This window comes from Hyla sarda, chromosome 10 (genome assembly GCF_029499605.1).
Source record: "Hyla sarda isolate aHylSar1 chromosome 10, aHylSar1.hap1, whole genome shotgun sequence".
NCBI lineage: Eukaryota > Metazoa > Chordata > Amphibia > Anura > Hylidae > Hyla > Hyla sarda.
The window spans coordinates 9,022,193-9,043,900 of NC_079198.1; the positions used below are offsets into that span (position 1 = coordinate 9,022,193).

The window sequence follows — 21,708 nt, forward strand, 5'->3', positions numbered from 1 at the left end:
CCCCTGGCATCTTATCTCCTATCCAAAGGATAGGGGATAAGATGTCAGATCGCCGGGGGCCCCTGCTGGGGACCCCCGGGATCGCCGCTTCGGCACCCCGCCATCATTACTGCGCAGAGCGAGTTCGCTCTGTGCGTAATGACGGGCGATACAGGGGCCGGAGCAGCGTGACGTCATGGCTCCGCCCCTCATGACATCACGGCCCGACCCCTTAATGCAAGTCTATGGGAGGGGGCGTGACGACCGCCACGCCCCCTCCCATAGACTTGTATTGACGGGGGCGGGCTGTGACATCACGAGGGGCGGAGCCGTGACGTAACAATGCTCCGGCCCCTGTATTGCCCGTCATTACGTGCAGAGCGATCTTGCTCTGCGCAGTAATGATGGCGGGGTGCTGCAGCGGAGATCCCCAGCAGCGGGCCCCCGGCGATCTGACATCTTATCCCCTATCCTTTGGATAGGGGATAAGATGTCTAGGGGCGGAGTACCCCTTTAAAGGAGTTGAAAAAGCTATCCAGGTCCTCACTGTGGCCATTTTGACAGTGCCCAATCCCGCTGCTCTGCACTGGTTTTGATGTTAAAGTGGTACTCCGCCCCTAGACATCTTATTCCCTATCAAAAGTGGCGGGACCCCCGTGATCTCAGCTGCAGCACCCCAGACATCCGGTTGCGATGCCGGGTCGAGGCTCGTGATGTCACGGCTACACCCCCTCAATGCAAGTCTATGGGAGGGGGCGTGACGGCTGTCACGCCCCCTCCCATACACTTGCATTGAGGGGGTGTAGCCGTGACATCACGAGCGGGGCACGGCCGTGATGCCATGAGCCTCCGGCGCTGCACCCAACGCTCTAAACAAAAGCCGGGTGCAGCAGAGAGATCGTGAGGGTCCCCAGCAGTGGGACCCCCTTGATCAGACATCTTATCTCCTATCCTTTGGATAGGGGTTAAAATGTCTAGGGGGGCGGAGTACCTCTTTATTACTGTACAATGACGTGCCGTATCCCGGCCCAGCGAGAATAAGGGTACATTCACACTGCGGAATCTCCAACCAATGCATACAACATTGCCACTTACCTCTGGGCACCCGGCCCACTGAATGTGAACTGAGAAGCAAACAGTGTATATAGGTCCTTTGACACTAATCCCTGCTCCTATATTAAAGGGGTATTCCAGGAAAAAACTTCTTTTTTTTTTATATATATATATATATTTATATATCAAATGGCTCAAGAAAGTTAAACAGATTTGTAAATTACTTCTATTAAAAAAAATCTTAATCCTTCCAATAATTATCAGCTTCTGAAGTTGAGTTGTTTTCTGTCTGGCAACAGTGCTCTCTGCTGACATCTCTGCTTGTCTCGGGAACTGCACAGAGTAGAAGAGGTTTTCTATGGGGATTTGCTTCTAAACTGGGCGCTTCCCGAGACAGGTGTCATCAGAGAGCACTTAGACAGAAAAGAACAACTCAACTTCAGCAGCTCATAAGTACTGAAAGGATTACGATTTTTTAATAGAAGTAATTTACAAATCTGTTCCAAAAAAAAAATGTTCCTGGATAACCCCTTTAATAAAGATAATAAAAACAAATTTACATAGAAAAGAAAATCCAACATGTCCTATCCTTTTTTTACCATCACACTTAAAGTGGTACTGCACTGAAAAACTTTTATATATATATATATATATATATATATATATATATATATATATATATATATATATATATATCAACTGGTGCCAGAAAGTTAAACAGGTTTGTAAATTACTTCTATTTAAAAATCTTAATCCTTCCAGTACTTTTCAGCTGCTATGTTCTCCACGGGAAGTTCTTTTCTTTTTGAATTTCCTTTCTGTCTGACCACAGTGCTCTCTGCTGACACCTCTGTCTATTTTAGGAACTGTCCAGAGCAGGATAGGTTTTCTATGGGGATTTGCTTGTACTCTTGACAGTTCCTAAAATAGACAGAGGTGTCAGCAGAGAGCACTGTGGTCAGACAGAAAGGAAATTCAATAGCTATGACGTCACAAGCACCCGGTGCCGGCTCCAGTGTTCAGAACAGTTTGTTCCAAACGCTGAGCAGCGGAGTACCCCTTTAATGGCTTGTATGCAAAGGAGGAAGTATGTACTACTTATATTACTTTTTTTATGTATAATTTGGTTACTGGATGTTACAACTTGGAGGACCTAGGGGCCCCAACCCTCACTGTACTGGGAGAAAATCCATGAGGCCTTTACTAGGTATTCATGGATGCTAGAAGTGATTTGCTTTTACAGACTGCCATAGACAGGCTGTACTAGCAGATCGCCATTTACACAGATCAGTGCAATACTAATACAGTGGTCCCTCAACATACGATGGTAATCCGTTCCAAATGGACCATCGTTTGTTGAAACCATCGCATGTTGAGGAATCCATGCAATGTAAAGCATAGGACAGTGGTCTACAACCTGCGGACCTCCAGATGTTGCAAAACTACAACACCCAGCATGCCCGGACAGCCAACGGCTGTCCGGGCATGCTGGGGGTTGTAGTTTTGCAACATCTGGAGGTCCGCAGGTTGAAGACCACTGGTAGAGGAAGTTGTACTCACCTGTCCCCGCCGCTCTGGACCGTCACCGCTCGTCACCGCTGCCCTGGATGTTGTCTTCCATCACTGTCGCCGCGTCCCCGAGGTGTCCCCGACGCTCCGGCAAGGCCTCTGCTTCCCCGGCATCCTCGCTCTCCGTCACCGTCATCACGTCGCTACGCACGCCGCTCCTATTGGATGACGGGACAGCGTGCACAGCGACGTGATGACGACGATGGAGAGCGCCGATGGTGCAGAGGATCCCGAAGAGGATGCGCCGGAGCCCCGAGGACAGGTAAGTGATCGTCAGCGGACCACACGGGGCACTGTAATGGCTTTCCGTTGGTAGATGAAGCAGTCTGCGCTGCCGGATAGCCGTTTATGCGATGGCCCCGACATACAAAAGCATCGTATGTTGATGCTGCCTACAACATGTGATGGCCTCTGAGAGTGATCGTATGGAGAAATGATCGTATGTCGGGGCCATCGTAGGTGGGGGGGGGGGGGGGTCACTGTATATTAGAGATGAGGGAGCCGAGCCCTGCAAACATGGATTTGGCTCGGATTTCTGGCTGGCAGCGGCTCGCCAAACTTTCAAACATTTCCCGTTTCGAACCTGGAAATGTGCAAAATCATTAATATGAGGGATGAGGGCATTTTGGCGCTAAGAGGAAGCACAGGGGGGCAGTGAAATGATGTTAGGTTGACCATCATCCCTGGCAACCATCACATGATGACCCCAGGTTTACAATGTTTTGTTGGTTTAGGTGTCAATCAGCTCCAAGGCCAATAGGAGACGGCAAAGGTGGAAAAGACAGCGAAATCTCACGTTCAGGTCCAGGGCAGCATCTTGGGCAAGTTGTAATGTGAGTCCCTTCTGCCTAGTACCTTATACTCGTTAAAGGGGTACTCTGCTGCTCAGCGTTTGGAACAACTGACGTCACGAGCTCCCGGTGCCGGCTCCAGCGTTCGGAACAGTTTGTTCATAACACTGAGCAGCGGAGTACCCCTTTAAAGATATCCATTTTCGAGAACGTAAATGATTTGACAGATACAATCATTAGAGAGTGATCCAGGTCTTCACTGCACTTTATACAAATACACAATAGACAGCGAATCTATAAAAATGTATAGAAAAAGTAAAATCAGGGATAAAGGGAGGAGATGTGCAATGGAAGTTATTGGGGACTGTCCGGAGCAGGAGAGGTTTACTATGGGGATTTGCTTCTGCTCTGGACAGTTCCTGACATTGACAGAGGTGTCAGCAGAGAGCACTGTGATCAGACAGTAAATAAATTCAATAAGAAAAGAATTTCCTGTGGAGCATACAGCAGCTGATAAGTACTGAAAGTATTAAGATTTTTATATAGAAGTAATTTACAAATCTGTTTAACTTTCTGGTGCCAGTTGATTTAAAAAAAAATGTTTTCCAGTGGAGTACCCCTTTAAAGGTGCCATCGTAAGCACTGGACCACCAGAATGCAATAAAAAGAGAATATGTATCCGGCACAGCCGTACCACCGACTCCTGGAATGGTAGCAATAATGAGATCAAAGTTTCTTGAATAAGGAAATACAACGAGATATAAGGTGGTGCTCTATCCTCAAAGTCCAAAGGTAACAATCCAGCAACAGAAATGATTGACGGTTCTCACCAGATCTTCATATTTTCTTCTTTAGTGAGTGATACTTACAAGTCTTTAGGTGGGGGAGACATACAGTGGGGGGACAGCAAGGAGGCTACAGCAGCTGTTTCGCACTGCCTAGTGCTTCATCGGGCCTCTTAGAGACCCAATAAAGCACTAGGCAGTGCAAAACGGCTGCTGTAGCCTCCTTGCCGTATACTCCCTGGATTGTTACATACTGGACCACCAGTGCCTAGCGGTAAATATGGTCCTGATCATCTGTTTAATCAATTTACAAAGCGAAGGTAAAATTACAAGAGGATATAAATCAATAGACGTATTTCTTATATTACTTTTGTGCTCATTTATTTTCCAGCCAAGTTTTTTACAGTCAGAGGAACAATCTAAAAATAGATATGTACAGCAGCAAATACAGCAGCTGATAAGTACTGGAAGGATTAAGATTTTTTAAAAGAAGTAATTTACAATTCTGTTTAAAGGGGTATTCCAGGAAAAAAAACTTTTTTTTATATATATATCAACTGGCTCCAGAAAGTTAAACAGATTTGTAAATTACTTCTATTAAAAAATCTTAATCCTTTCAGTACTTATGAGCTTCTGAAGTTAAGGTTGTTCTTTTCTGTCTAAATCCTCTCTGATGACACCTGTCTCGGGAAACGCCCAGTTTAGAAGAGGTTTGCTATGGGGATTTGCTTCTAAACTGGGCGTTTCCCGAGACAGGTGTCATCAGAGAGGACTTAAAAAAGAACAACCTTAACTTCAGAAGCTCATAAGTACTGAAAGGATTAAGATTTTTTTTAATAAAAGTAATTTACAAATCTGTTTAACTTTCTGGAGCCAGTTGATATATATAAAAAAAGTTTTTTCCTGGATAACCCCTTTAACTTTCTGGCACCGGTTGATTTAAAAAACAAATAGTTTTTCACCAGAGTACCCCTTTAATAGCTGTTAAGTTAGAAGGACCATTTCAGCAGCAGAAGACACATAATGGCTGGAGTCAGGACCACTCGACAGACCCTTATTCCATCACTGGTGCAGATAAACTCCGTTTTAAGTGACAATCCTGAAATGTCTGGGAGCTGTCCGCCAAGATCACACAAGGATTTTGTTCCGCACCCCCGAACGGCTGTTGAAGCTGAGACTGATCCTGTAACGATCCACATAAGAACTTGAATACAATAATAGGCCTCATGTGAAGACTGTCTAACATTAAAGGGGTACCCCGCCCCTAGACATCCGCCCCTATCCAAAGGATAAGTGATAAGATGTCTGATCTTGGGGGGTCCGGTCTCTGGGACCCCCCCGCGATCTCCAGGCCAGCACCCTGGTGTTCTGAACATTTGGGCGCCCATGGCCCTGACATCACACCACGCCCCCTCTATTCATGTATATGGAAGGGTCCGTGGCGGCTGTGATCACTCATCACGCCCACTCCCATAGACATGAATGGAGGGGGTGTGGCGTGATTTCACGACCACGGCTGCGCAAACCCAGGATTCTGAACATAAATGTTCAGAACATCGGGTTGCCGGCCCGGAGATCCCTGCGGCCAGACCGCCCACCATCAGACATCTTATGCCCTATCCTTCTGATAGGAGATAGGGCAGAGTACCCCTTTAACACTGATCTTGTTGACATTAAAGGGGTACTCCCGTGGTATTTTATATTAGTTAAACCGATTTGTAAATCACTTCTATTAAAAAATCTTAATCCTTCCAGTACTTATTAAGGGCTGTATATTAACGAGAAATCCAAAAAAAGAAATGCATTTCCTCTGATGTCATGACCACAGTGCTCTCTGCTGACCTCTGCTGTCCATTTTAGGAACTCTCCAGAGCAGGAGAAAATCCCCATAGCAAACATATGCTGCTCTGGACAGTTCCTAAAATGGACAGCAGAGGTCAGCAGAGAGCACTGTGGTCATGACATCAGAGGAAATACATTTCTTTTTTGGGATTTCTCGTTAGTATACAGCCCTTAATAAGTACTTGAAGGGTTAAGATTTTTTAATAGAAGTGATTTACAAATCTGTTTAACTTTCTGGCACCAGTTGATTTAAAAAAAAAAAAAGTTTTCCACGGGAGTACCCCTTTAACAAGCAATAGCAGTATAGTTTTGATGTCATACACTATCCTAGAAGCTAAAGATAGAATGAGATTTTTATTATCAATCAGAAGCAAACAACCAATTAGATTATTCACCATCAAAATATTATTATTATTTTTTTCTTTTCTTTTTTTTTTTTCCCCATGGAAAATGTTTTTCTTTCTTCATTAAGCCTTGCGCCTGTCATCCCTTTAAGCCAATAAGTATGAAAGGGTCCTATATGTCAGCAATTCCTTGTTGTTTCTGTTTATTCCATTTACCGTATTTACTCGAGTATAAGCCGACCCAAATATAAGCCGAGGCCCTTCTAAAGTAAAGTAAAAAAAAAAAAAATGGTACCTCTTATTTTTGTTGTCTGCAGAAGACACATATTCTCATCCCCTGTGCATTGTATGGTATCTGAAGTGTAACACCAGGTAGAGTCGGCAGAGATACAGGAACGGCAGACCACTCCATTGGGGTCAGAGCTTTGTGTTGGGACTAAAAGCGAACAGAAAAAAAAGAGAAATATAAAGAGGCATATTGTTTTTTGTTTTTTTAAAGGGGTACTCAAGGGAACTAAACCCATAGCCCATTATTTCCCTCTCATCAACCTATTTAATTGTCTAAATATCACTCATTAGCTATGTAGAGACGTTTTCCCTCCTTGGTTGTCACTTACATCCATGATCTCTGAAAGCAGCCCCCACCCTCCTGAGAGACACAGACCATGTGGTTTCTGTCCTGCACCAATAAGTCATGCTCTCTTTAGTTCTGAGAACAGGGAGGTGTGCGCAGCCTCAGCCAATCAGACACTGAAGCTCTATCTCCACTCAGAGTAGGAGGGTGGGGCTGGCAGAGCAGAGCTGCAATGATTACTGGACTATATATATATATATACACACTTCCCTGGAGCACCCCTTTAAGTATTAAAAAGGTTATCTGGTTTTCAAATATACCCAAGTTGCCTGCTTAAATAACAACAACAACAACAGAAATGTGATGTCTCTCACAGAAATGTTAGAGGTGGGGAACTTAACAAACCACTGTCCTGGTTTAGAAAGCTAGCAGCCGCAACACATCACCCCCTGAGCTCATCTCCTCTTTGTATAAACACGTTTCTTCTCTTCTATCCCTTCCACTCCCCCCCCCCCATGTCTTTCAAAGAGGGAGTCAGATCTTGAGGTACAACTCACAACTGCTACTGCCAAGAAACTATGTCCTACCCCCCAAAATCTTTCCTAATATCTCCTCTCATTATTCTCCAGCAGACTCTGATTCCTGTTGGAGATACCTGGAAAGTAGGGGTACTCTTTTCATGTTTGGTGGTCCTGCCCCTTAGCCCAAAAGTGGTGGAATGAAAATTTCCAAAGAAGCAACTCATCTTCTATCCCGTGCTTACCTGACATTGCTCTCCTCTCGGTTTCTATTTCTTCCTCTTGCCTTTGAATCCCCCTTCTCTTCCATCACCTCAGACTTTTGTTACCTAAACACTGGCTCAGGGCTGGTGCAAGGACTTTTATCATCCTAGGCAAAATCTAATGTTGCCACCCACTTGACTCCACCCATTGGTCCACCCTTTGACACGCCCCACCTTACTATTGAGGTGACGCACTGTAGCAAGCCTCCTCCTCATGCTGCTGGCTGAGCGAGTGGTTTGGATTCTGGTTGTCTAACTTTCTTGTGGCAGGCAGAGCGGCGCCCCTCATCAAGAGGGCGCTCTAGGCGGCTGCCTATTTTGCCTATAGGCAGAACATGTCCTGCACTGGCTCCCCCCACTGTTCCCTGAGGTGCAGCACTGGATCACCAAAAGTGGACCAGATTTACTGTCTGGAAGAAATTTCATTTTGGGAGTCACACACCGGAGCGTTCCTTTTTGAGGGTCTGGCAGCCATGGAGAGAGTTCAGGAAATTTACTTGATGGACCCATCTTTCTACTATCACATTCTCCCCCATCTTGTTACAACTTACTATACTTATTTTATACCCACTACTTCTGACAGTCGCTATCGGACCCTCTCTCTATACTTAAATCCTCCCTTACCTACCGTTACCTATTATTTTGGTTATTGGTTTCCTTCTTTCTTTTCCCTCCTACCCTACTGTTGTAAGATTCTTATATTGTTCTAATTCCAGTCAGCTGTCCTATAACTGCAATGTAATTAGGATCTCAGACGGGTTAAACAATACCAGTTTGCAAATCTGTCTGGATGTAAACTACCCTCTCCAATGTTTGTCTCTGTGTTACTTACCATGTTACTGTACTTACCCCCGCTCTCCCCCACAACCTCCATTATCGCAGTGCTCAATCTCCACTGAGCTACACTTCCTTGTGCTGTGGTCAATGCTTTACATTCCCGCTCAGCCAATCACTGGCCGCAATGGTCTTTCGCCTTAGCCAGTGATTGGCTGGGTGGCAATGTGATGTAATCCCTATCAATAATGTTCCGGAGGAAGGCGAAAACCACCATGAGTCAGACATGGATAATTCTAGTCATAGGGGGGAAAAAATTTCATTCTAGACTCAAAATTTGGAAATCAGATTAAATTTTTTTTTGCACCAAGGACCCATCCCAGTGATCTAGCGCAGAGACCTTTTGGACCCTTTAAAACTCTTTCAATATTGCTCCACATTAAAGGGGTTCTCCATTGCTAGAAATCTTATCCCCTATCCAAAGGATAGGTAAGATGTCTGATCACGGGGGTCTGTGCAATGGGACCCCGTTTAGACATCTGGCATTCTGAACTTTATGTTCATAATGCTGGGTTCAGGAGGCCATGGTTGTTGATGTCACGCCACGTCCCTCCATTCAAGTCTATGGGAGGGGGCGTGACTGTGATTGTCACGGCCCTTCCCATAGACATGAATGGAGTGGTTGTGGCGTGACGTCACAGCCATGGCCTCCAGAACCCAGCATTAATAACACCAATGCGTCTACACCGAGATCACGGGGGATCACTGCGGTGTGACCCCCGTGATAAAACATCTTATCCTCTATCCTTTGGACAGGGGATAAGATGTATTTCAACAGAGTACCCCTTTAATGAAGAATTCAATAATTGTATGCAATGTAAATTGAGCTGTGCTGGTAAACTTGGATCCTTGAAATCATTTTCTTACCCCAAATTATGAGAGAATGTTAAAGAATTAAAAAAAAAATGGATGTCTTACATGGAGGAATAGTAGGAGTACAGTGGTTGGTGTTGCAGCATGAAGTGACCCTCTTGGCTTTTCCGTGCTGTATGCTTAGGCTGCCATTGAAATTACACTCATGTGACGCTATACATGCTCTGAACAATGATACAGATACCCTTTCTCCACCTACAAATAAACAGAAACATTTAAAACAATAACGGGGATCTAAGCTTTGGATATTTTTTGGAAGGATTCCTTTTAAGAAAAAAAAAAAAAACTGTTCACATTTACCCTTACTTTTCAGAAGGTTGGTTGTGCTCGTTCACCGAACTCTGGCAAAAAGTTCTCGGTAATGGGTAAATGGTGGTAACTAACAGGTTGAATGAAAACACACTTCACTACGGATTTTTATGCTATTTTTAAATTAAAGAAGTACTCCACTGCCCCAGCATTGGGAATATTTTGTTCCTAATGCTGGGTGCGGGCTGTGGGGGGGTCATTATGTCACAGCCCCACCCCTCAATACATCACACCAAGCCCCCTCATTGCAAGTCTATGGGAGGGGGCATGGTGGCTGCCATGTCCCCTCCCATAGACTTGCAATGAGGGGGCGTGACTTCACGAGGGACATCATGACCCCCTCAGCCCACAGCCCACACCCAACGTTCAGAAAAACACTGGGAAAGTGGAGTACCCCTTTAATGTTAAAAAAAGAGATCAATTTTTGCAGACACAGATGCCTGCCGGTGTTAATATGCATGCAGAGTTATCAGAAGAAGCAATGTTTTTATCCAGGTGTCACAAAAAGTTTCCCTTTTTGGGGGAAGCAACAGGTTTTTTGCTTGGAAAGGGAAGAAGGAAAGGATTTTTACAAGATGTGAAAAATGATCCCTAATTTGGGGAATAGCAATGGGATTGGTCTCCTAGAAATTGCGCAAAAGTGACACAAAACCCTCAATGTGGCTTTTTCATAAATAGTGTAATACAGAAAAGAACTGGCACTCATAACTGTCTATGAAAACAGTTTTTGCAGTGAACAGACAAAATGTTCTCTGCTTTTTTATTACATATCTGGCTCCTACTCCTATCTGTGTTGGTCACTGCTCACTGTCCCTCACAGAGATCTTCACCTAACACCTTCTATCTCTAAAATGGCTGCTGAGGCTATGTGCCTAGGCTTTTATAATGGCTCTGATATCACCCTATACGGCCTCCTAATTGGCTGAAAAAGCTGTTTGACAAATATTATGAGATTCCCTGTGGTCATGTGATCCTTCCTCTGTCTCCTTTCTGCCGTGTGGCTCATGTTATTTTAGCAGGTTCTGCCAAACCGAGCCACCAGGTTTTCTATATATACTTCATGCTGTCCCCCTCCCTAAAGTGATGCCCTCACCCCAGTTATCTGCCAGCCAAAAATGGAAGAAAAGAAATAGAAGTAGATTACTTTTGCTGCTTCTCTTCATACTTGTTTTTTTTTTCACAGTTTCCCGATAGAATTTATAGGAGACAAATATAAATATACATTATATTGCTAAATACTAAGGTGCTGGAATTGTATCTGTGTAGATAAATAATAGCACAAATCTCCCTCCTGTCCTGGATCCTCATAGAGGATTGTGAAGACCTGATAAATTTGTAAGAAAACCTTCACTCTGACAGACTCTGGATGTAAACAGGAATGTCTCATTTACTGGCAGCAAGCAGAGATATTAAAATGTTAAGCTGAAAAATAAACCGTATTAAAAAGTTACAGAACTTTATGCAATGATAAATCTTTATATACAGAACACTGAACCCCCTGCAAAACATTACAAAAGATTTTGCTCAATCACATGACTCACTGACAGAGCTTTCTGTATATGCGGATCCGCACCGATATCCTGGAGGACAAGTCACACTGCTGCCCGAACATGAGTAGGATGTAGTAGACACACACTGCGTACACGAGAGAGCGTAACCTAAAGAGACATCACACAGCACAGGGATCAGTTATTTCTACGTTAATGTTACTGAGATCAGATGTATAAATCCTCATCCCCCATCAGGAAAAGGAGGGGAGACCTGAGCTACACAGAATTGTTGTTCCTCAGATAATAAAAATAATAATAATAATAATAATAAAAAATATAATAATAATAATAGTAATACTACTACTACTTATTATTATTATTATTAGTAGTAGTAGCAGTAACATTTTTTATTATAATTATTATAATAATAAAAAATGATAATAATAGTAATACTACCACTACTACTACTTATTATTATTATTATTATTATTATTATTATTAGTAGTAATAGTAGTAGTAGTAGTATTTTTATTATAATTACTATTATAATAAAAATAATAATTATAATAATAATTAGAGATGAGCGAACTTCCAGTAATTCGATTCGTCACAAACTTCTCGGCTCGGCGGTTGATAACTTTATCCTGCATAAATTAGTTCAGCTTTCAGATGCTCCGGTGGGCAGAAGACTCTCTCCTAGGACTGTATCCACTTTTTCCAGCCCACCGGAGCACCTGAAAGCTGAACTAATTTATGCAGGATAAAGTCATCAACCGCCAAGCCGAGAAGTTCGTGACGAATCGAATTGCTGGAAGTTCGCTCATCTCTAATAATAATAATCATCATTATTATTATAAGTATTATTATTATTAATTAGTAATAATAATAATTGTGTTAATATTATTGTTATTATTATATTTTATTAGGGGTCTAATTACTGTCACTATCACTACTTTTATTTATTTCCTCTTCTTCTTCTTCTTCTTAATATTAGTAGTAGTAATTGTAGTAGTATTAGTATTTTAATTATAATTATTACAATATTTATTATTATTATTAATTATAGTAATAATAATAATCATTATTATTGTATTATTATATTTTATTAGGTGTCTAATTAATGTCACACTATCACTACTTTTATTTTATTCTTTATTATTATTATATTTTATTAGGGGTATAATTACTGTCACACTGTCATTATTATTATTATTATTATTATTATTATTATTATTATTATTAATATTATGCACAAATCACAATATTAAAAAATAAATCCATGAAAACAGATAAAGAAAAGAAAAACTATTTAAGTGCTATAATTTTTTATAAAACTTACTTGTGGCAGCAAGAGCTGAGAGGAGACTGAGAATCCCAGTCAGGGAGATCATTGTTCTTCTCTTCTAGATCTATCCTACTGTGAGATGGATATTTTGGCTGAAGTTCTTAATTTATTGGATTTTATGGGGGCGGGACATGAAAACCGGCCACAGAGTTTACCAGAAATGAAAACCTGCCCACTAAGAAATGAAAGCTAAAGTTAACCCCCCTCGTCCCTCTTCTTTTCCTAACAAAAATGATATCTTAAAATAAAGATTGTTATATCAATTATTCTTTTTATTACACGGAAATCCTGAAGAAAAAAAAAAAAAAGGTTTAACCCCAAAATGACTTATTAGACTTCTAATGAAGCACATATTATTCAAGTCATGCTGGGGTTAAATGATGATTAGCTGATTATATATATATAATAAATCATTCATTTTTATTATTATTGTTTTTATTTCAAACAGATTATAATACATTTCCTGGTTCATCTCAATATCCAAACAGTTTCCTACTGAAAGCCAAGTAGCCAAAAAGAAAAAGTTTACCCACCTTGTTCCCGCTGTAGTCTCTTTTTCTGTAGCCCTGCCTCTAGTGATGAAATCACTAGAGGCAGGGGTACAAAAGACGAAGATCACAGCCTTGAACAAGGTTGGTAAGTAGGGGTCTGTTCACATTATGTATTTTTGGCATGTCTTTTTGTTTTAAAATGGCATGTTAAAAATGTTAAAATTAAACAGACACTTTCTGGCAGTGTTTTCCCAAACAGGGAGCCTGCAGGTGTGGCTAAACTGCAACCCCCATCATTCCCAGACATCATGGGGGTAGTTGTTTAGCAACACCTGGAGGCTCTCTCTTTGGGAACACAATGTTTTATGCGTGCTCTCCCCAAAAATTTGATTAGTCAGATTTGACAAATTTTCATGGCAAATTGCTATTAAAATGGCTATTTCCGGGCTGTAGCCTCAATAGGAATGTAGAACACTTTGCCTTGTTGTAACATACATAGGGAGTGTGCTGTGTTAGTGAAATAATACTGTTATTCAGTATGACATGTAGATCACAGACATCGCTATTAGAATCACTGCCGCACAGCAGCACAATGAAAGAGCCTGGTAATTGGAATGAGCAAACTTTACCTCCTTTTTTGAGGACCCATTGGAGGGTAAGTCTGGTGCCAGCAGCCACGGTAATTCCAGCTCCAATAATGTATAATTGCTGCAGTGTAAAGTTGCTGCATTGAAAAAGCTCCCCCATGCTCATGACTGAGTGTCCACTTGAAAAGAGAGGGACTGCAGCACCAGCAACCATGACAGGAGCATATTCAGCTTCTGCACCGTTGCATGAGTGGGCGCATACTGCTAGAAGTTGCTGCATTTAAAAAGAGGTCCGCCGCAAGGCCAGCGACGGCCTGTCCCAGCCCCTGCCTCTCAGCAAACCCCCCCCCCCATGCTCATGACTGAGTGTCCCGGTTGCCCAAAGCGTTTACTTTGAAAAAATACTGCCAAACTACAAGATCTATATAACAAGGAGATCACATGGCTGCACAAGGACAGAGCCTAGAGGTGGCAGCAGCATGACGAAACCATAGGGTGGCACTATGATAGAGCCTGGATGTGGCAGCAGTATGAGAAGACCATATGGCGGCACAATGACACAGTCTGGAGGTGGCGGCAGCCTATGTAGTCCGCAGAGTGGCACAATGATTGAGTAGTTTGTCAGTTTGTCCTCCCTCTCAGTGGTGCCGTCCTGACCCGGGAGGGCTTCTGGGTAGATCCTGCCAGTATCATATGCTTGTCTACAATACCAAGCCAGGCACGTGTAAGTAAACACAGCTGGTACTGTGAAACTGCATATGAAACTGTGAATGTTTCATTTAATCAGTCATGGTTTAATTTTCTCACTCCAACCACAACCTGTTTCTTTGGATTGAGGTGGCGGCAGGCTATGTAGGACGCAGAGCAGCACAATGACAGAGCCTGGAGGTGGCATTAGCATGAGGAGACCATAGGACGGCACAATGACACAGGCTGGAAGTGGAGGCAGCCTATGTAGACCAGAGAGCAGCACAATGACAGAGCCTGGAGGTGGCATCAGCCTGAGGAGACCATATGGCGGCACAATGACACAGCCTGGAGGTGGCGGCAGCCTATGAAGGCCGCAGAGCTGCACAATGACAGAGCCTGGAGGTGGCGTTAGCATGAGGAGACCATATGGCGGTAGAATGACACAGCCTGGAGGTGACGGCAGCCTATGTATTCCGCAGTGTGGCAGAATGACACAGCCTGGAGGTGGTGGAAGCATGAGGAGACCAAATGGTGGCAGAATGACAAAGCCTGGAGGTGGCAGAAGCATGAGGAGACCATAGGGCGGCCCAATGACAGAAGCTGGAGGTGGCTGCAGGGTCGGGAGACCATATGGCGTCACATTTGAAATGAGATTTATGAGATTTTAGAGATGTCATTTGAAGATTTTGAGGAGATTAAGGGGTACTCAGGTGGAAAACTTTTTTTTTTTCTGAACTGGTGTCAGAAAGTTAAACAGATTCGTAAATTACTTTTATTAAAAAATCTTAAAGGGATACTCCACTGTAAAACATTTTTCTTTAAAATCAACTGGTGCCAGAAAGTTAACCAGATTTGTAAATGACTTCTATTAAAAAATCCCAATCCTTCCAGTACTTATAATACACAGGAAGTACTCCAGTACTCCAGTATATAATACACAGGAAGTTATTTTCTTTTTGAATTTCCTTTCTGCCTGATCACAGTGCTCTCTGCTGACATCTCTGTCAATTTTAGAAACACCTCTTGCTCTGGACAGTTCCTGACATAGACAGAGGTGTCAGCAGAGAGCACTTGTGGTCAGGCAGAAAGGAAATTCAAAAAGAAAATAACTTCCTGTGGAGCATACAGCAGCTGATAAGTACTGGAAGGATTGGGATTTTTTAATAGAGGTAATTTACAAATCTGTTTAACTTTCTGGCACCAGTTGATTTAAAAAAATTTTTTTCCAGTGGAGTACCCCTTTAGTCCTTCTAATACTCATCATCTGCTTTATGCTCCACAGGAAATTCTTTTCTTTTCAAATGTATTTTCTGTCTGTCCACAGTGCTCTATGCTGACACCTCTGTCCATGTCAGGAACTGTCCTGAGCAACATAGGTTTGCTATGGGGATTTTCTCCTGCTCATGACAGTTCCTGACATAGACAGAGGTGTCAGCAGAGAGAACTGTGGACAGACAGAAAATAAATCCAAAAGGAAAAGAATTTTCTCTGGCGTATACAGCAGCTGATAAGTACTGGAAGGATTAAGATTTTTTTTATAGAAGTAATTTACAAATCTGTCTAACTTTCTGGCACCAGTTGACTTAAAAAGACCTTTAAAAAATGTTTTCCACTGGAGTACCCCTTTAACAAGTTTAATGTGCCAGCAGCATGAGGAGATCCCATGGTGGCAGAATGACACAGCCTGGAGGTGGCGGAAGCCTATTTAGGCCACAGAGCAGCACAATGACAGAGCCTGGAGGTACCAGCATCAGCATGAGGAGACCATATGGTCGCACAATGACAGAGCCTGGAGGTGGCAGCATCTGCATGGGGAGACCATATGGCGGCACAATGAGAGAGCCTGGAAGTGGCAGCATCAGCATGAAGAGAACAAATGGAAGAACAAAGAGAGAGCCTGGTGGTGGCAGCATCAGCATGAGGAGACCATATGGCGGCACAATGACAGAGCCTGGAGGTGGCAGCATCAGCATGAGGAGACCATATACCAGCACAATGAGAGAGCCTGGAGGTGGCAGCATTAGGATAAAGAGACCATATGGTGGCACAATGACAGAGCCTTGAGGTGGCACACGCAGAATGAGGGTCATGCCAACTGAGAGTTGAGTCTAAGGAACCCACCGACTGTTGACTGGGGGTGTGGGATGTCACTTGGGATGAAGTGGATGACTGAGTGAACCAATTAATCATGGCTGCTGGGTTTTTGGTCGAAAGTATGACCACTAGCTGATAGCGGGAGCTCCAACCTCTCGCTGCGACTCCGGCTGCCACCCACCCCTACTCTGCTGTGACCTGATGAATTTAGGCCTCTGACACTCCTCTGTGCATGTCCTGGCACTTCTTTGCCTGACATACTTATACACCAGCTGAGTGAGTATATGTTACACTTACAGTATGAGAAGACAATATGCTCCACTATGCTTACAACTGTATTAGGCTATAAAAGTAGGAGTGTAGTTTTGGCTGGCCTTTCAGAGCAACTGGCCCAAATTAGTTTAACCAGAAAATAAATCATACACCACCTATGTTATGCACAGGTTACACTTATGAGAGTACAATACGCTCCGCTACGCAACCTGTATTAGGCACTAAAAGCAGGGGACTATGGCTTTTAGTGCTCACCCTAACTGGTCCTTATTAGCTTTAGAGTTGTTGTACACCCCAGTGCAGCAGTACAGAGTCACTGTGTAGTACACCCAAAACTGTACTTTCTCCCTCTCTCTCCCTTCCCTGTCACTGCTTTTCTGCAGTGATTTGGGCTTGTGGTGAATCACTGCTGTAAAGCTGTTTTTTTTGTGCAACACACAGTGTTCTCTCTCTCTCTGCAATAAAATGCTGAAATGCCTTGCTGCAGCAATGGCTGCCGATTATATAGGGCTGTGACATCACAGGGCCGGCTGGCTGCTGACAGCTGCATGTCATTCCGGGTGATCCTACCCGCCTTCCCAGAGTTTCATGCCCCATGTCCTCCCACATGGAGCCGCCATTTTAGATGCCCTGGAGCCTGGACCGTATTAGAGTTTGATGAAGTGATTCGTTTTATTGAATCACAGCGATATTCGGATTTGTTACAAATCAAATTTACAGGAAATTCATAATTCATTCAGATTCATCAGATTAAATTTGCCCATCTCTAGCACTAACCCGTTTAGTGTATTTTTATTTTCTTCTCATTTCAGATACATGTCTGCAGAGGAGTACGTCGGATTTGGTGGACTATGATGATGAGCAGCATTGTTATCATTTTAATAAAATGGTTAACAAAGGCTTGTGGGGAGAGTCATTTTTGTAGTATATATACAGTATATATATATATATATATATATATATATATATATATATATATATATATATATATATAAAAATTTACTTTATCTGGCTGAGAATAAAAATAGAGGAAACCCCACACATTTTTTAAAATTAATTAGTTTATTTAAAAACCAGTGTGGGGTTCCCCCTAATTTCATAGGGTCATTGACGCAGTCCACCGAATCTGACGTACTCCTCTGCATACACATATTGGAAACAAGAAGAAAAGAATAACACAAAAAATGGTACAGTACATTTTGGGTGCTCTCTCCTGGGGCAAATGCCCATAAAGCAGTGTGGGGGAATGATGGGAGTTGTAGTTTAGCAATAGCTAGAGGCTCCCTGTTTGTGAACTCACTGCCAGAAAGGGTCTGTTTACATTATAGATTTTTGCTAAAAACACATAGAGGTAGATTTATCAAAACTTGTGCAGAGGAAGAGTGGTGCAGTTGCCCATAGCAACCAATCAGATTGCTTTTTTAATTTTTTAAGTTGCCTGTTAATTATGAGAGAAGCGACCACTCTTCCTCTACACACGTTTTAATAAATCTCCCCAATAGTGTTTACAGAACAAACTTACCAACCTCATACCAGGCTGTGATAGTCTTCTCATGTAGGTCCACCTCTAGAGGTGGGGGCCACCGAGGAAGAAGCCAAGGCGGTATACTGTATACCCCCATGAGTTAGCTAGTGCTCAACAGTGCTAGTTAACTCTTTCCTTGCTGGGCTGACACATAGGGCTCAACCCAGCAAGATGTTACAGTAAACAGCCATCTATACAGATTGCTTTCTACTGTGACAAAAGAGTTAAGCTGCGCTGCACAGCACTCTTTGTTGCCAGTTCGGGATGGAAACTCTCCGAAAGTTAGCCCGGCTAAAAGTTCAGTCCTCTCTATACATAATGAAACATTCTTTAAAACAGTCCATAAATAAGTGTGCATACTACAGTGCCACCCCCACATCCTTTGAGGTACTTCTTGCCTAGTGGTAGATGGCGCCACCTGCAAAGTTATTAGTAGAGGCCAGCTACAATGCATTTGCAAGGTCTTCAGACCCTTTGACTTTTTTCAAATTTTGTTATGTTGCAGTCTTGTACTAATGATAACAAAGAATTCATGCCCCCCCCCCCCCCATCATTCTGCCCTCAATGCCCCATAATACCAAAGACTTAAAAATATTTTCTAATTTATTGAAATTGAAAAGCTAAAATCTTACAGTGACATAAGTATTCATACCCTTTTCTCAGGACTTAGTTGAAGCCCCTCTGTCAGGTTGGATCGTGACCATTGGTGGAAGCTAATTCAGCCACTTAAGGACAAGCTGTGGCTAAGCTGCTCCCGTGTTGTCTTGACTGTGCGCTTAGGGTCATTATCTTTTTAGATGGTAAAGCATCAGCCCATTCTGCTGTCCAGAGAATCAGGTTTTCATTAAGAATATCTCTACACTTTGCTCCATTCCACTTTCTCTTAATCCTGATCAGTCTTCTTGTCCCTACATCATGATGCTGCCCCATCATACTTCACTATAGGGATGGTATTGGGCAGGTGATGGGCAGTGCCTGGTTTCCTCCATACATGATGCTGCCCCCACCATGATCACTGTAGGGATGGTATTGGGCAGGTGATGGGCAGTACCTGGTCTCCCCCAGACATGATGCTGCCCCCCACCATGATCACTGTAGGGATGGTATTGGGCAGGTGATGGGCAGTGCCTGGTTTCCCCCAGACATGATGCTGCCCCCACCATGATCACTGTAGGGATGGTATTGGGTAGGTGATGGGCAGTGCCTGGTTTCCCCCAGACATGATGCTGCCCCCACCATGATCACTGTAGGGATGGTATTGGGCAGGTGATGGGCAGTGCCTGGTTTCCCCCAGACATGATGCTGCCCCCACCATGATCACTGTAGGGATGGTATTGGGCAGGTGATGGGCAGTGCCTGGTTTCCCCCAGACATGATGCTGCCCCCGCCATGATCACTGTAGGGATGGTATTGGGCAGGTGATGGGCAGTGCCTGGTTTCCCCCAGACATGATGCTGCCCCCACCATGATCACTGTAGGGATGGTATTGGGCAGGTGATGGGCAGTGCCTGGTTTCCCCCAGACATGATGCTGCCCTCACCATGATGACTGTAGGGATGGTATTGGGCAGGTGATGGGCAGTACCTGGTTTCCTCCAGACATGATGCTGCCCCCACCATGATCACTGTAGGGATGGTATTGGGCAGGTGATGGGCAGTGCCTGGTTTCCCCCAGACATGATGCTGCCCCCACCATGATCACTGTAGGGATGGTATTGGGCAGGTGATGGGCAGTGCCTGGTTTCCCCCAGACATGATGCTGCCCCCACCATGATCACTGTAGGGATGGTATTGAGCAGGTAATGGGCAGTACCTGGTTTCCCCCAGACATGATGCTGCCCCTACCATGATCACTGTAGGGATGGTATTGGGCAGGTGATGGGCAGTACCTGGTATCCTCCAGACATGATGCTGCCCCCACCATGATCACTGTAGGGATGGTATTGGGCAGGTGATGGGCAGTGCCTGGTTTCCCCCAGACATGATGCTGCCCCCACCATGATCACTGTAGGGATGGTATTGGGCAGGTGATGGGCAGTGCCTGGTTTCCCCCAGACATGATGCTGCCCCCACCATGATCACTGTAGAGATGGTATTGGGCAGGTAATGGGCAGTACCTGGTTTCCCCCAGACATGATGCTGCCCCCACCATGATCACTGTAGGGATGGTATTGGGCAGGTGATGGGCAGTGCCTGGTTTCCCCCAGACATGATGCTGCCCCCACCATGATCACTGTAGGGATGGTATTGGGCAGGTAATGGGCAGTACCTGGTTTCCCCCAGACATGATGCTGCCCCCACCATGATCACTGTAGGGGTGGTATTGGGCAGATGATGGGTAGTACCTGGTTTCCTCCAGACATGATGCTGCCCCCACCATGATCACTGTAGGGATGGTATTGGGCAGGTGATGGGCAGTACCTGGTTTCCTCCAGACATGATGCTGCCCTCACCATGATCACTGTAGGGATATTATTGGGCAGGTGATGGGCAGTGCCTGGTTTCCTCCAGACATGATGCTGCCCCCACCATGATCACTGTAGGGATGGTATTGGGCAGGTGATGGGCAGTACCTGGTTTCCCCCAGACATGATGCTGCCCCCACCATGATCACTGTAGGGATGGTATTGGGCAGGTGATGGGCAGTGCCTGGTTTCCTCCAGACATGATGCTGCCCCCACCATGATCACTGTAGGGATGGTATTGGGCAGGTGATGGGCAGTGCCTGGTTTCCTCCAGACATGATACTGCCCCACCATGATCACTGTAGGGATGGTACTGGGCAGGTGATGGGCAGTACCTGGTTTCCTCCAGACATGATGCTGCCCTCACCATGATCACTGTAGGGATGGTACTGGGCAGGTGATGGGCAGTACCTGGTTTCCTCCAGACATGATGCTGCCCTCACCATGATCACTGTAGGGATGGTACTGGGCAGGTGATGGGCAGTGCCTGGTTTCCTCCAGACATGATACTGCCCCACCATGATCACTGTAGGGATGGTACTGGGCAGGTGATGGGCAGTACCTGGTTTCCTCCAGACATGATGCTGCCCTCACCATGATCACTGTAGTGATGGTACTGGGCAGGTGATGGGCAGTACCTGGTTTCCTCCAGACATGATGCTGCCCCCACCACCATGATCACTGTAGGGATGGTAGGTATTGGGCAGGTGATGGGCAGTGCCTGGTTTCCCCCAGACATGATGCTGCCCCCACCATGATCACTGTAGGGATGGTATTGGGCAGGTGATGGGCAGTGCCTGGTTTCCCCCAGACATGATGCTGCCCCCACCATGATCACTGTAGGGATGGTATTGGGCAGATGATGGGTAGTACCTGGTTTCCTCCAGACATGATGCTGCCCCCACCATGATCACTGTAGGGATGGTATTGGGCAGGTGATGGGCAGTGCCTGGTTTCCCCCAGACATGATGCTGCCCCCACCATGATCACTGTAGGGATGGTATTGGGCAGGTGA

The 21,708-nt window shown here is 44.4% G+C and overlaps 1 protein-coding gene across 1 annotated transcript; it reads right to left on the bottom strand.

The window, feature by feature from the left end:
* Nucleotides 1–5,071: 5,071 nt before the first annotated feature.
* On the bottom strand, nt 5,072–12,638 carry LOC130293470 (phospholipase A2 inhibitor and Ly6/PLAUR domain-containing protein-like). The gene is made up of 5 exons (XM_056542184.1): nt 12,564–12,638; nt 11,276–11,392; nt 9,471–9,620; nt 6,659–6,799; nt 5,072–5,360 (listed from the first exon to the last, which is right to left on the bottom strand). The coding sequence occupies exons 1-5, from the start codon at nt 12,613–12,615 to the stop codon at nt 5,167–5,169; spliced, it is 654 nt and encodes a 217-aa protein (XP_056398159.1). The 5' UTR covers nt 12,616–12,638; the 3' UTR covers nt 5,072–5,166.
* Between the last annotated feature and the right edge of the window lie 9,070 nt (nt 12,639–21,708).

Bases quoted from the DNA above. Each gene is read 5' to 3' on its own strand.
- LOC130293470 (XM_056542184.1), bottom strand. From the start codon at position 12,615: ATGATCTCCCTGACTGGGATTCTCAGTCTCCTCTCAGCTCTTGCTGCC. The intron at 11,393-12,563 runs GTAAGTTTTATA...ATGTCTCTTTAG, and splicing joins CTCAGCTCTTGCTGCCACAA to GTTACGCTCTCTCGTGTACG. The intron at 9,621-11,275 runs GTGAGTCATGTG...GTTTATTTGTAG, and splicing joins ATATACAGAAAGCTCTGTCA to GTGGAGAAAGGGTATCTGTA.